Below are 15,508 nucleotides of genomic sequence, written 5' to 3' on the forward strand. Positions count from 1 at the left end.
GTGCAGAGAGGACATGATGAGGCTGGAATTAGGGAAACAGCATTAGAGAGAAGAAGGTGGGTGCTGGGGGGATTTCAGAGGAAAAAAATTCCAGGTGTGATGACTTGGAGAGCAGACTTGTGGAAATTTACGCAAGAGGAGGGCATTTACGGCCCAGAAAAAGGGAACTGATGATGGCCCTGTACATGGATGAAAGTGAAAGTTGCTCAGTTGTGTCCAACTCTGCGACCCTATGGACTATACTGTTCATGGAATTCTCCAGGCCAGAATATTGGAGTGGGTAGCCTTTCCCTTCTCCAGGGGATCTTCCCAACCCAGGGATCAAACCCAGGTCTCCCACATTGCAGGCGGATTCTTTACCAGCTGAACCGAATACCGGAGTGGATAGCCTATCCCTTCTCCAGGGGATCTTCCAGATCCAGGAATTGAACTGGGGTCTCCTGCATTGCAGGCAGATTCTTTACCAACTGAGCTGTCAGGGACATGGATAGGCAGGGGTTAATGAGGGCCCACTGGAAGGGAAACTCCGAAGCTGCACCCTGTGGAATGTGACTTCCTTGGTGCTGTTCACCAGCCTGATGGGGGACTTGGGAAGGCAGGTGCCAGTGGGGGCCCTGTGCTTGGCTTTCTGGCCTCACTGATCCAGCCCCAGCTTGCAGGTCCTCCGCATGTATTTCCCATAAACTTTTGGCTCACATCTAGCTAATTGCATTACTACTCCTCAGACAGAGCATGCTTTATAATAAAATTCTGGGCTTTTTCTCCCATTGATAATACCATCAGATCCTTCTCATCTCCTTCCTTTATCTGGAATGACCTCTTTCCGCTCAGTCTCTTTAATGTGGCCCAAACCTCCAGCTCCAGGAAACCCTCACTGATCTCTTCTTTGATTTTTCTCGTACTCTATGGTTGAAATGGAGCAGGTGAGATGGGTTAAAATCTTGGCTTTGACACAACTGGCACATCAACTTTGTATTCCTATGCCTCCAAGTCCTCTTTTACAGTTAGTTCCTACTCAGGATTCTGGTGATGATATATTGAATCAGTTCATATAAACTTAATGTGCTTACTATATTTCTTTCTGGGCATAGAGCAGAAGACTGAGAAATACTTACTAATTTGATCTTATGAATATGCTGCTAGGTGAGCCTGGAAGATCTACTATGACCTCTAAACTTTGTCTTCTTCAGGAATGAATTACTAGTCTAAAATTTTTGCTATTTCATGAATAAGGTGGGGATAAACAATATTCTAATTATGACATGTAATGTAAGTATAGTAAATAAGAATTATGGAATGCTTATTATGTATTAGGCATTTCCTCACAGCAACCCTATGAGTGGGTATCATTAGTATCCCATGTTACCCTTGAACAAACAAGTATTATGAAGTAAAATAACTTATCCAGTTAGAGAGACAGGATGTAGAATTGAACTTACATTTTTCTGACTCCAGAGGTCATGCTGGACTCTGCCTTTGGGTAGATGTTCAGCCTATGGGATTCCTTGCTCTAATGCAGCCTGAACTGGGACCTTGAGCTTTTCAGAGAGGTGGGAGGTATTGACGTTGGGGAGGGCTTTACGGGTGGGAAAAATGACACCAGCAAGGTTGCAAAGTTAAATGAGCTTGGTATACACGGGAGAATCTAGTGGACACACCTGCAGCTATGAAGAAGGAATAAATACAGGTAAAGGCCATTCATCCTCTTGTATTCTGTGCCATGCTTCCTAACACCACTGCCTGTCCACTCATTCCAGCTGAAAATCTGGGACTCGATTTAGGAACTTCTCCCTTTGTCATTTGACAAATTAGTAGTTAAATCCCACTGATTTTGCTCTATACATCCATCCTAGCCTTCTCTACTTACATCTTAATGCAAGTCTTTGCTTTCTTGCTTGGATTCCAAAAGTGTCATTTCTGTTTCTCAGGTTATAGGCTGGATTCATTGTAAAATTTCATGAGTAAAGTTTCCAAAAGTCAAATCCAGTTTGCCACTGTCCTTGTTAGAGTCCTTCAGTGGTTCCCTGGTGCCTTAGAACCAAATTTAGATATTTTTAGTGACACACAGGGCCTTCCAAAGTCTTACCCTGGGCTCTGTTTGGCTATGTAAATGACTAATCCTGCTGGTTTCATGTAAGCCTGGTGAATGCCTACTTGTTTTTCAAAAGTGCAGTGACTCTTCCCTGTTGGGGGGTGCTGCTCTCCAGCATCATGTGCGGTGTTCACCACTCCTTGTGTCTCTTCTGCACATTGTACAGCCTAACTGTATTTTCCTACTGTTTTGTTCAACTCCTGTGTACGAGACAGCAAAAGAGACACTGGTGTATAGATCAGTCTTATGGACTCTGTGGGAGAGGGAGAGGGTGGGGAGATTTGGGAGAATAGCATTGAAACATGTATAATATCATGTATGAGACGAGTTGCCAGTCCAGGTTCGATGCACGATACTGGATGCTTGGGGCTGGTGCACTGGGACGACCCAGAGGGAGGGTATGGGGAGGGAGGAGGGAGGAGGGTTCAGGATGGGGAACACAGGTATACCTGTGGCGGATTCATTTTTATATTTGGCAAAACTAATACAATATTGTAAAGTTTAAAAATAAAATAAAATTTAAATTAAAATAAATAAATAAAATAAAATAAAAATGAAAAAAAATAAAAAATAAAAAAGTTATAGTTGATGTACAATATTATATAAGCTACAGGTATACCATAGAGTGATTCACAATTTTAAAGGTAGCAGAGACATCACTTTGCCAATAAAGGTCTGCAAATCAAAGCTATGGTTTTTCCAGTAGTCATGTATAGATGTGAGAGTTGGACCATAAAGAAGGCTGAGCACTGAAGAATTGATGCTTTTGAACTGTGGTGCTGGAGAAGACTTTTGAGAGTCCCATGGACAGCTTAGAGATCAATCAATCCTAAAGGAAATCAACCCTGAATATTCACTGGGAGGACTGATGCTGAAGCTGGAGCTCCAGTACTTTGGCCATCTGATGTGAAGAGCTGACTCATTGGAAAATACCCTGACACTGGGAAAGATTGAAGGCAAGAAGAGAAGAGGGCAGCAGAGGATGAAATGGTTGGTTGGAATCATCGACTTCGTGGACATGAGTTTGAGCAAACTCTGGGAGATGGTGAAGGGCAAGGAAGCCTGGTGTGCTGCCGTCCATGGAGTCTATACACAGAGTGGGACACAACTAAGCGACTGAACAACAACAACAGTTATTATAAAGTATCATCTATATTCCTGTGCTGTACAATGTCTTTGTAGATTATTTTATACATAGTAGTCTGTGCCTCTTAATCCCCTAATCCTAACTGGCCCCCCTTCCTTTCCTCCTACCACTGGTAACTGCTAGTTTGTTCTCTGTATCTGTGTCTGTTTCTTTTTTTGTTATATTCACTAGTTTGTTTTATTTTTTAGATTCCACATATAAGCGGTATCATACAGTATCTGTCTTTCTCTGACTTATTTTACTTAGCATAATACTCTCCAAGTCTATCCATGTTGTTGCAAACTGCAAAATTTCATTCTTTTTCATGGCCGAGCAGTAGTCCATTGTATAGATGTACCATATCCTCTTTATCTCTTCAACTGTTGGTAGACGCTTAGGTTGCTTCCATATATTAGCAATTGTAAATAATTATTCTATGAACATTAGGGTACATGCATCTTTTCAAACTAGTGTTTTTATTTTTTCACACCTGTCAGAATGGCTATCATCAAAAAGACCACAAATAACAAATGTTGGCAAGGATGGAAAGAAAAGGAAACCCTCGTGCACTGTTGGTGGGAATGCATGTTGGCACGGCCACAGTGGAAAGCAGTATGCAGGTTTCTCAAGAAAACTAAAAATAGAGTTATTATATGATCCAGTCCTGGTTATAGATCTGAAAAATCAAAAATACCACGCAAACTGCTTTTGAATTGTGATACAGAAAGTTCCACAAGACAGCGACTATTATTTGTTCTCCAGAGTAATGCCTGGCATGAGATTGGTGCTCAGTAATTGTTCATTGAATTAAAGAAATAATGGCTGAACAAAGCAAGAAAAAAGATGAAAAGGTCAGATTTTAGAGGGCTTTGAAAGCCAGTCAGGGGAAATTGGGGTTATTTCTCTTTGAAATAAGATGATGTGTGCAAATCGTTTTTGGAAAATTAGTCACAGAGGAGCACTCAGATTTATTCTCATCTTAGTACTTTTGCTCACATTGTTTCCTTCCCTAAGTTGCCATCCCTCTGCATCTCTGCATATTCTGTCCAGTGTAGTTCGCTTATTGGGAAGCATATTTGAAAGGCTTGTTGGAAAGCCAACAGGACTTTGTATAAAAAGTAAATTATGATTTGAGTATGCCATGTTTCTAAGTCAGCCTGTTCTGTCTGAAAGTGGGGAAATCTTCCTCAAATTCTTATCTACCAACAAACTCACTATTATTCTAGCTGGTTGCTAGTTTTGCTGTTTTATAATTCAAAAGACAGTCAATAAAAGAAAATAAATTTTAATTAAAACCAGAGAAGGATATGGAATGGCAAACAATACTTTTTCAGGGAGCAAAATAGAGTGCTGGACTTGACTTAGTCTCAACTATGCATGTATGTACTCTTTTCAGTTCAGTTCAGTTCAGTCGCTCAGTCATGTCCGAAAACAACAGAATGGGAAAGACTAGAGATCTCTTCAAGAAAATTAGAGATACCAAGGGAACATTTCATGCAAAGTTGGGCCCGATAAAGGACAGAAATGGTATGGACCTAACAGAAGCAAAAGATATTAAGAAGAGGTGGCAAGAATACACAGAACTGTACAAAAAAGATCTTCACGACCAAGAAAATCACAATGGTGTGATCACTCACCTAGAGCCAGACATCCTGGAATGTGAAGTCAAGTGGGCCTTAGAAAGCATCACTATGAACAAAGCTAGTGGAGGTGATGGAATTCCAGTTGAGCTATTTCAAATCCTGAAAGATGATGCTGTGAAAGTGCTGCACTCAATATGTCAGCAAATTTGGAAAACTCAGCAGTGGCCACAGGACGGGAAAAGGTCAGTTTTCATTCCAATCCCAAAGAAAGACAATGCCAAAGAATGCTCAAACTACCGCACAATTGCACTCATCTAACACGCTAGTAAAATAATGCTCAAAATTCTCCAAGCCAGGCTTCAGCAATATGTGAATCGTGAACTTCCAGATGTTCAAGCTGGTTTTAGAAAAGGCAGAAGAACCAGAGATCAAATTGCCAACATTCACTGGATCATGAAAAAAGCAAGAGAGTTCCAGAAAAACATCTATTTCTGCTTTATTGACTATGCCAAAGCCTTTGACTGTGTGGATCACAATAAACTGTGGGAAATTCTGAAAGAGATGGGAATACCAGACCACCTGCCCTGCCTCTTGAGAAACCTATATGCAGGTCAAGAAGCAACAGTTAGAACTGGACATAGAACAACAGACTGGTTCCAAATAGGAAAAGGAGTACGTCAAAGCTGTATATTGTCACCCTGCTTATTTAACTTACATGCAGAGTACATCATGTGCTCTTTTACAATTCATTTATTGTGTATGATACACATGCACACACATACACAGAAGTGTATTGATCAACATTTAACAACTGGCTCTCCACAAAAAAGGGAGGGGCCCTGAAATGTCATATTTTCTGATTTCTACAAATTAGTACTCCAATCATGACCAATTTTAAGCAACCAGTATAAAGTCACTGAATGTAGATTTGTGAAGAAATGCTAGCCACCCACTCTTGCAAAGCTTGTATTCCCTGGCTGCAACACATGACCTGCCATATATTCTTTGGGGAGCTGCTGCATACCAAGTTCAGTGCTGAGGGCACTGGGAATAAGGGCCCTACCCTTACAGACGTTAGTGGCAATGGGAAGACCAACAGGTAACAATTATGATACATAAGAATTACTAAACCAGAAGTAAATACAAATTACTGTGGAAACAGGTAGAATACCTAACATAATTATTATAGCTAGGCATTCAGTTATATAGATCTGCTTGAGAAATGCAGGGAAGGCTTGATGGGGTGCATGGGGTGGGGGGCGCCATTTGATCTGAGACTTGGAAGATAATTGGGAGCTTGCCAGATGAAATGTTTTCCAGCTGAGAGAAAGTAGCAAGTTCAGAGAACTACAAATAATTCAGTACTTCTGGGGTATAAAGTATACATTAGGAGAGCCATAAGCGATAAAGTTAAAACATATAAAGGAGTCAGGATCACATTTGTTATGCTAAGGGGTTTAAACTCTAGGCTTCAGGGAACTACAAAAAGCATTTCAATAACATACTTGTGTATTAGAGAAACCTCCTGGTGAGCAGTGTGCAGGATGACCTAGGAGATGGTGGAATGGGAGAGGCTTGGTGAGGTATGTCCTGAAATGGAGCAGATAAGAAATGGTGACTAGGGCAATGGCCGTGTGAGGGAGTAGGTCAAACATGAGAGTTTAGGAGCTAGAATCACTAGCATCTGGTTATCACTTGGGGTGGGTAGATAGGACAGAAAAGTGCTATAAGGCCTCCTAGATTTGTGGTCTGGGAATCTAAAATAGGAAAGAAGAAAAGTGATATGGATTTATGAAGGAAATAAATGGATTTAGATGTAGTCATATTGGATTTGATGTACTTACATGATGTCCAAAAACCAGGTAGGTGTATGGGTCAGATATCTTTGCAAGAGCTGTGTCCTGGGCTCTCATAGGCAGGAGTTGTAACCTTGGGTGTGGATGTAAGTAGGTGGAGTGACAAAGGTCAGGGCTGGGAAAGAGCAACCACAGTCTGGTTCAGGCTTCCCTCCATAGAGAATGCACTTCCATTGTCCCACTTCATGCTACTAGACTATTCTCTCCCTGGACGTGCCCAGTCTTCCCCTATTTACTACTCTCTCAGTTGAACTTTCTTCCTTTTCTCTCTGTTCTCCTTATTGCTGCTTTGAGACATTCCACCCATCTTCACAGGCCCAGATCAATGCCACGTACCCCACTGAGCCTTCCTCCACTCTTTCCCAGCTTTTCTCCTCCTGGATGCTGTGTCCTCTATTCTAAAGCATAATAGTCTACTCAGGATTATTTGTGCACACGGCCAATAGTGAGCCCCTAGAAGGTGAAGAGTTTGCTTTTAAATGTCCTGATGGCCTCTATATCTAGGAGTGTTAGGTGCTTCTGGGGTTATGAATGAATGTTTCATTAAACTGGGGAGGATATTGAATCTTCCCCAATACTGGACTTCCCTGGTGGCTCAGATGGTAAAGAATCTGCCTGATATGCAGAAGAGCCAGGTTCAGTCCCTAGGAGGGAAAGATCCCCTGGAGAAGGGAACGGCAACTCACTCCAGTATTCTTGCCTGGAGAATTCCATGGACAGAGGAGCCTGGTGGTCTACAATAGGGTTTCAGAGTCAGACATGACTGAGTGACTAACACTTTCACTGTTTTCACTTTTCTTTGAATAGAAAATGATCTACCATAAAATTCTGCTTAATGTTGGCCTAGCTTTAACTTTACACCTTTCACCTTCCCCTAACTCATAACAAAAGTAAAGGAGACTAAGAACATGGGTACGGCCCAGCCTTCATCTGTCTGGAACTTGGACTGTCTGCAATTTGAAGAATTCACAAGAGAATGCATAAAGAAATATAATTTTTTATTTTCAAGGTTAGCTGATTTTAAGGGGCTTTTTGGTATGTGGTCAAATTGAGAATTCTGTAGGAGTGCAGGTTTTTCTTTTTTGTAGGCATATAGAAAAATTTATTTTTCTCTACCAGTGAAATTATAACTCAAAGCTGCAAGTATAAAATTGGGAATAAACAATGTGTGTTCATCTAACCAAAGGGCACAAAACATGAAACTGCACTTTCAATGAATCAATTTATGGCAGAAGGAGTTTTTCCTTATATAGGATGTGAATTAGAAAATGGAACACTTTTCTTTAATAATAAAAAAATAAGATGGCACACTTAGATATCTGTGTGCTAAATGCAAAACTTGCACTCCCCCCTTGCCCATCTTAGAGATCTTTATATTATTAAGAATATAGTTGGGCCCAGACAAATAGAGCAAATAAGACAATTACAAACGAAAGATGGACCTGTGAGAATAGTACAAAAACACTCCCAGTAAACTTGAGAAACCTCTGGTTTAGGCCTAATGCTGAAGAGTTTGGGATCATTAATTTGCCTTTTGAGGTTAATCATTGATTAGGCTACCCACACAACTTGAGGGATTTCATGTTTGCAAATGTCAGCCCTATGGCCACTATTATGCCTCTTTTCCTTTGTGTTCTGTTTTTCTTGTTCAGGGTTTCTTCTTTAAAAAGGTAAGAGTTGGAGGGAGGCAGGGGAGAAGAGACACATTTAAGCCCCTTGTCTACCCAAGTTCATCATTTTCCACGAGCACAGCCTACTCAGATTGCTCCGTCAGAGTCGGAGTCGGGAGGCTGCAGAGGGCGTGGAGGTCACTGGGAAGGACAGGGACGCGGGAAGGGTAGCTGATGGTACAGGTGAGCAGAGACAAGCCATGGATTTTGTCTGATGCCTCTCATTTGATTCAAGTCACTCCATGAGGAATTGTTGGTTTCATTTTATTAACGAGAAAACAGAGGCTGAGAAAAACTGACTCACAATCTTATCCATTTTCTTTTACTCTGTGCTATTCTTGGGAATATTAATTTCAACATTTTGTGTAAAAGCAGCATGTAAGGTTATATATCTATGAAGTGAAGCGAAGTGAAGTTGCTCAGTCGTGTCCAACTTTTCACTACCCCGTGGACTGTAGCCTGCCAGGTTCCTCTATCCATGGGATTTTCCAGGCAAGAATACTGGCGTGTGTTGCCATTTTCTTCTCCAGGGGCTCTTCCCAATTCAGGGATTGAACTCGAGTCTCCCACATTGCAGGAGGATTCTTTACCAGCTGACCACAAGGGAAGCCCAAGAATACTGGAGTGGGTAGCCTATCCCTTCTCCAGGGGGTCTTCCCTGCCTAGGAATTGAACCTGGGTCTCCTGTATTGCAGGCAGATTCTTTACCAACTGAGCTATCAGGGAATCAGCAGTATATCTATCTATCTATCTATATATCATTTATCATCAATATATATATATATCTATGTATTGACTATTGGAGAAGGCAATGGCACCCTACTCCAGTACTCTTGCCTGGAAAATCCCATGGATGGAGGAGCCTGGTAGGCTGCAGTCCATGGGGTCGCTAAGAGTTGGACACGACTGAGCGACTTCACTTTCACTTTTCACTTTCATGCATTGGAGAAGGAAATGGCAACCCACTCCAGTGTTCTTGCCTGGAGAATCTCAGGTGGGCTGCCGTCTCTGGGGTCACACAGAGTTGGACACGACTGAAGTGACTTAGCATAGCATAGCATATATTGACTATAATGATATAAAATAAAATCAAGCAAAAATGAGAAAAATATTACTAAATGCTAATATATTATGGTTTTGAGAGGTAGGATACAGGATGCTTTTTTTCTTATGCCTTGTGTTCTATGTTTTCCATAATACATGATTGCTTTTCTATCATCCACAGAAATAATAGCAACAACAGCAACAAATAAAGGGCATGTATTTCTTTAAAAGGAAGACTGCTTTTGTCTCTTGGGTTACCAACATTCCTCTTGGGAAGGTAGAAGGCTTTTAAGAAATTTATAGAAACAAAGACCGTTTGGCCTTTTAAAAACTTGTCCTGTCAAACAAAACCCATAATGAAAAATTTGCCACAACTCTTGGAGTTTCTGTTCAGATTAGGTTACACAGTTCCCCACTAGCTGTACTGTTTAAAAAAAAAGTACATTCGAGTGACTCAACTGAAAATGAAACTGGTAGCCTGATCTATAAAATAGTCTGCATATCCCTGTGTCCTATGGAAAGCAAATATTTGAATTGAATGTGTTTATTCACAGTGTTGTCCTTCAGCAAGATACTCCTGTGTCTCCAAAATGCCAAAAGATCCAATCAACTCCTCAGCCAATGATAAAGACATTTCATCTATACAATGCTGAACACTTGAATTGACTGAACAGAGAGAGATCTTTTGGTATTGTGTAGATGGAGCTGGAATGTGACAATGTGATCATTTAAACTAGGGCTCCAGCATCAAAACAACCAATTGTAAAGCAAAAGATGTAGTCTATCAGATAATTCTTTTGTCTACACAATTCCAAGCTATTATTTAGAGTAATTTGTTTTATCGACTTGACCAAATATTTAGTTGAATCGAATAACAGAAAGAAAGAAGATTCTGGCCTGAGTTTTATGCATCAGAAATATAAGTTAAAAGTAAACAAATCAGCAAACACAAACCTCACATGTGTCCCTCACATATAAATATTCTTTGTATTTCCTCTAAAATGTAGTTCTTCTAAGCTCTGCACATTTGACTTTAATTACTTGGTTAGAAAGACCTGGTCCAGACAAAATATTTATTAAAATGTAAATTAAACTTGCCCCAAAGAAAAAACGTGCAGAGAAAATAGTAGAATTAAATCCTGGGGCTAGAGGAGGTAGAGGTTAGAATCCTTTCAAGATTTAAGAAAAGAACCATTTCAGAAGAGGAAAAAGCCAGACCAAAGGGTCACTGATTTTGGACAAAACTGACTGCCCTTCATGGCTCTCATTCCATTCATCAGGAGACACCTCTGTTCTTCCAGACTCAGAACCGTCGAATTGTCCCCTCTTCATCTTTTGTATCTGACGTGTTCACATCTCACCTCCTCTTTCTTTGCAATTCCTCTCTGGTTCACACCTTACTTTAAATTCTCCTGATAGAGAATCTTGCTATAATACTTCATGCCTAAATTACTACCAACAGCTTCAAAAGTGGTCCTTCTTCAAAAGTGGAGGCAGAGTCTCAGCCTCCAACCCTGCCTCATCCACAGCTGTCAGATTTATTGTCCCCAAACACCATTTTCCTCACTGCTGCTTCCTGCTCACCACTCACACTCTTGGTTGCTCCTGCACTAAGTTCAAACTTCTTCCTTTGCCTGATATTTGGGATCCTCCACGATCCTTTCTCTCATTCTTCTCTCTCTCTTTCTCTCTCACAGATATACATATATACTAGCAATCCAATCTTACTTTCTGCTGTTCCTTCAAAGACTTCATTTTAATCAACCAAGTCACTGCTGTGTGTGCTTAGTTGCTCAGTCATGTCTGACTCTTTGCAGCCCTATGGACTGTAAACTGCCAGGCTCCTCTGTCCATGGGGATTCTCCAGGCAAGAACTGGAGTAGGTTGCCATGCCCTCCTCCAGGGGATCTTCCCAACCCAGGGATTGAACTCAGGACTCCCGCATTGTAGGCAGATTCTTTACCATATGAGCCACCAGGGAACCAAATCACTACATACTCTAAAAATTCCCCCATAATACCCTGTCCTGGTCCCCTCTCCAAATCCATACCATTCTCTTTCCAGCCATATCCTCATGACAACCCTAAATCCTCTAAACACAATTCCAAATGCCCTAATTATTAAAAGTTCGAGAAGTTGCCAAATCCTATACACACCTGTTCAACCAATGATCTTTGTTTAAATGGTGCATGTATAGTTTAAAGAATAAATCTATTTCCCTTAGAGTTGCCAACATATTAACAGACTCAGAATGAGGCTAATTAAACACTCAGATGAACCAACTTTAGGTGTCCTTCATCAGGTATTTCATTGAACCTTACACCAATTCTGGTTGCTATTTATCCTTGTGCTTAAAGATGAGGAAACTGAGGCTCAGAGAGTTCTGCTTACCCAGGGTCATACATCCAAGATTATTAGAACCCTAGAATTTTAAAGCCCAGGGTTTTTTGGAGCTTTTGGCTTTTTGTTTTACTACTCAGCCTCTTTGAGGACAGCCTATCTGTTAACAGCTTTGAAATATGAGTGTGAACATGTAACACAATTAGCAATTTAAAGCACATTATTAATGCTGATAGGTACTAATGACTGTAATTGAAAGGGAAGACATTAGACCAGACAAACAATTTTTTAGAATTTATAACAAGAATATAAATGAGTCTAATGAATGAATTTACTTCCTGACCTTCTTTGCTACAGACATTAACCCATGTTTAGTCTCTAATTGAGATGTACATATTCTTTACTGTCTTATTGTATTTGTTAATGTTTGCCTTGGCAGATGGCCAACAGACCTCTCTGAGTTTCCCTTAATCAAATTTTGGGTAATAGATGGCCAAATATGCCTTGTATTAGGTAGCACTGCTAGATCCAAAGCAACAGAAATCTAAGAGCTGGCAATTGTTTCTCAAGTCTTCCCTTTTATCATCTAGACACCTTTAATAATACATGTTATATAAATCAAATGTCGTGATATAATTTAAAATGTTGTATATATTTCTTTTTAGTGATAGTTCATTATTCATTTCATGCATGCCTAAAACACCACTATTTATTAGTAACTTACTTCACTATGTGCCCAACATTCAATACAATTCTTCATATTTCAGCCAATCCAGAGATTAGGAAGTGATAGTATGAATGATTCACCTGCATACTTTAAAAAGTACACTCAGTTTCTGTTTATGTACATAGGAAGAACTAAATGCCTACAGGATCAAAAAAAAAGAAAGAGAATTCAACCTGTTTGAATGAGCAAGTCTTGCTGATCACCTGTTCTTTTTTTCTGTTTAACAAAGAAAAGGATCTGAAAGCCAAGTTCCTAGATGACTTAGGTGTGTAACTATAGGTAAGTGTGCACATGATATAAAGTATATCTGCACTGTCTTACAAACTACACCTACTGAAACACAGTTACACTTCACTCATATGAAACCACCGTTCAACAGTAACTGCCTGAGCGTTCAGGTGATCTGAAACATAGCTATGCTTAATAGGAAAAAGACGTGTGAAGAATGCAGTCATTCTTTGTCACAAATTAAGCTTGGTGTTAAGCCCTTTTATCAGAACACTTCCTGAGCAGAGTGCACTGTGAGCCTGTACATGCCAGGACATTTTGTAGGGAGCTGAAGGAGAAAGTGATAGAATCTTTCTCCACTAAGACTGAAGAAAAAAAAAAAAAAAGTCCAGGAACCCCTCTCAGTTTCAGTATTGTTTTGACTCATCTTTTCTCAAACTATCTTGTCAAATATTTGTCAGACGATAGAGTTCTTCAAAATATCCAGCTGCTACCTATAGAAACCAGAAATGGCCTAAATATATTGATAACATTTCTCAGAGGGGCACACCATTTTAAAGGTAGAATTCTAGGGTTTCGGTTTCTATTTCCTTATATTTTAATTGCACACAAACTTGTACCTGCTGGTGTGCTGTCAACATTTCCCCATCTATTTTTAGATCCTCAGTTGTTTTAGAGATGGATTTAATATGTAAAGCAGAGGCTTACACCAGTGAAACGCTTGTATGATTGTGTTTTAGTTTTGCCACCAGCTAAGTAGGGCAAAGTTGATCCTATCTCACAAGGAACTCTCTCCCACATTTTCTCTGTGAACTTGGAAGTTCAGATTTGCTTACCTGCTTCCTTGAAGATACTGTGCTGTTGAAATATCTATTAGAGGTCTTTGAATTCAAATTCTTATTCTGATGAGTCGAGTCATTTTTCCACATGTTAGAGTTTTCTTTAGGATCTGAAGGAATGGGATTTAAGAAGAGGATCCTAGCTATGAATCCGTAGAGGACAGTGGCTAGGATCATTGGCACAACATAAAAGACACCAAAGTCCATTAGGTAAATAGGTGAGTAGTAATTCCTGGAGATCTTGTAGCCACAGGACACTACAATAGCATCTTTATAGGTGCTAATATTGAGATCCAGCAAGAAGAACCAGAGCATACAGTAAATGGATGTGAAAGCCCAGACAAAGATGATTATCTTTTTGGCTCTGGAAAATGTGCAGAGAAACTGGGCTTTGATGGGGTGACAGATCGCTATGTACCGCTCAATGGTAAAGGCTGTGATTGAGCAAGAGGATGCATTAATGCCCAAGTACTGGAGGTAAGTAATGCAGAGACATCCAACGTAGCCATAGACCCAGGAACCGTAGATGCTGTCCGTTATGTTGGGGAGGCCTGCGGCCACCAGGACCATGAGATCAGCTACTGCTAGACTCACCAGGTAGCAGTTTGTGGGGGTCCTCATGTGCTTGGTCCTCATGACCACCAGAACTACCATGATGTTGCCCACAATGCCCAGACCACAAATAATGAGCACAAGTAAGATGGTGACCACTTGGTATTCGAGGGCCACCACAGCTCGAGGCTGAAGCTGTGTTTGATTCAGTTCACTTCCTGTCTCGTTTTCCATCTTTAGTGGCTTGAGGTTTCTCTGGAACACTTCTCAACACATCTTCCTTCCGGCGCCCTGCCTTTACCACACTGGTTCTCTCCCCCTGTGAAGAGTTATAGTCCATATTCATTCACAGGGTCACAATCACTTACAGGTAATTCTCATGTTCTCTCATATCACCTCCCATTTTTCTCCAGTAATAGGGCTCATTTGTACTCCTGAAAACTCCTTTTATTGCAATCTAGTATAGGATGGAGTAACAGTTTTGACCACCTTACAAAAGAGGGACTGTTTTTTTCTTAATGGACAAAAATGCTCAAGAAAAGAGACACAGAAAATGCTCCCTGTTTTGAAAGCATCCTCAATAGGGGGAAAAAAAGAAACAATATCAGCTACCTGAAAAATAAATACAAAGAAATCTCTCAGATGCTTGGGGAAAGTAAAATAAGAAAAAGATACTGGGTGGGAGGCTGGGGGTGGCGGGGAGCCAAAAAGCTTGACAGAAAATTAGCATCTGCCTCCTTGGCTCTCAAAGGGTGAGATCCCTCTGCTACAAAATAGCAAGCCTCCCCAGGCCCCCTGCCCTGCAGACCCAACAGAGAATAATTTCTCCTCTTACCTTTTGCTCTGTAGCGCTGCCCCTTCTTCCAGGTAGATGGAGCGGTAATAAGCGTGAGTTTCCAACCTTGCGGAAAGCCTCCTCCACTTTGACAGGGAGACCACTTAGCAGCGCTCCGTCTTCAGAACTGCGGTTCCTCTAAACCCTCACAGCCTTTTCCAACTGATGACAGACCATACAGCCGCAGCAGAAGCAGCAGCAGGAGCAGCAGCAGAGAGCCTGGCAAATCATAGATCGTCCCCTAATGAGAACACGCTCAGCTCTCCGTCTCCCCCCTCCCCTCTAACACACCCGCCCCACACTCACATTCACACACGCCAGTCAGTCCTCACTGATTCATGATTTCCCCTCTGAGGATTTTCTTATAAATGTGCTAACGATATAGTTGTAATCTGGAAGGCTGATGGTGCCAGCCAGGGGGTTTGAAGCAGCTGGTCTTATAGTTGTTTATAGTCTAAGTTCTAGGGAAACTCAGGCACCTGCGTAAAGTCCTGGGTAAAGTCCCACTCCCCTGTGGGATAGGACTTAGGGAGAGCGAAGCCATCTCAGTCCAGACACAGCCCTGGAAGACTGAAATATCTGTCTGGGCAGAGAGCACACTTTTTTCTCTATGATG

At 41.0% G+C, this 15,508-nt stretch overlaps 1 protein-coding gene across 1 annotated transcript in view; it reads right to left on the reverse strand.

Moving 5' to 3' along the window:
* Positions 1 to 15,160, reverse strand: part of TRHR (thyrotropin releasing hormone receptor) — a 56,309-nt gene extending 41,149 nt beyond the window's left edge. The window contains exons 1-2 of the mRNA XM_019973486.2: positions 14,893 to 15,160; positions 13,503 to 14,376 (exon numbers count right to left, since the gene is read on the reverse strand). Coding sequence (XP_019829045.1) covers positions 13,503 to 14,291 — 789 coding nt within the window. The 5' untranslated portion in view covers positions 14,292 to 14,376; positions 14,893 to 15,160. The remainder of the gene's footprint in view (positions 1 to 13,502; positions 14,377 to 14,892) is intronic.
* Between the last annotated feature and the right edge of the window lie 348 nt (positions 15,161 to 15,508).

The sequence above is a fragment of the Bos indicus genome, chromosome 14 (genome assembly GCF_029378745.1).
Source record: "Bos indicus isolate NIAB-ARS_2022 breed Sahiwal x Tharparkar chromosome 14, NIAB-ARS_B.indTharparkar_mat_pri_1.0, whole genome shotgun sequence".
NCBI lineage: Eukaryota > Metazoa > Chordata > Mammalia > Artiodactyla > Bovidae > Bos > Bos indicus.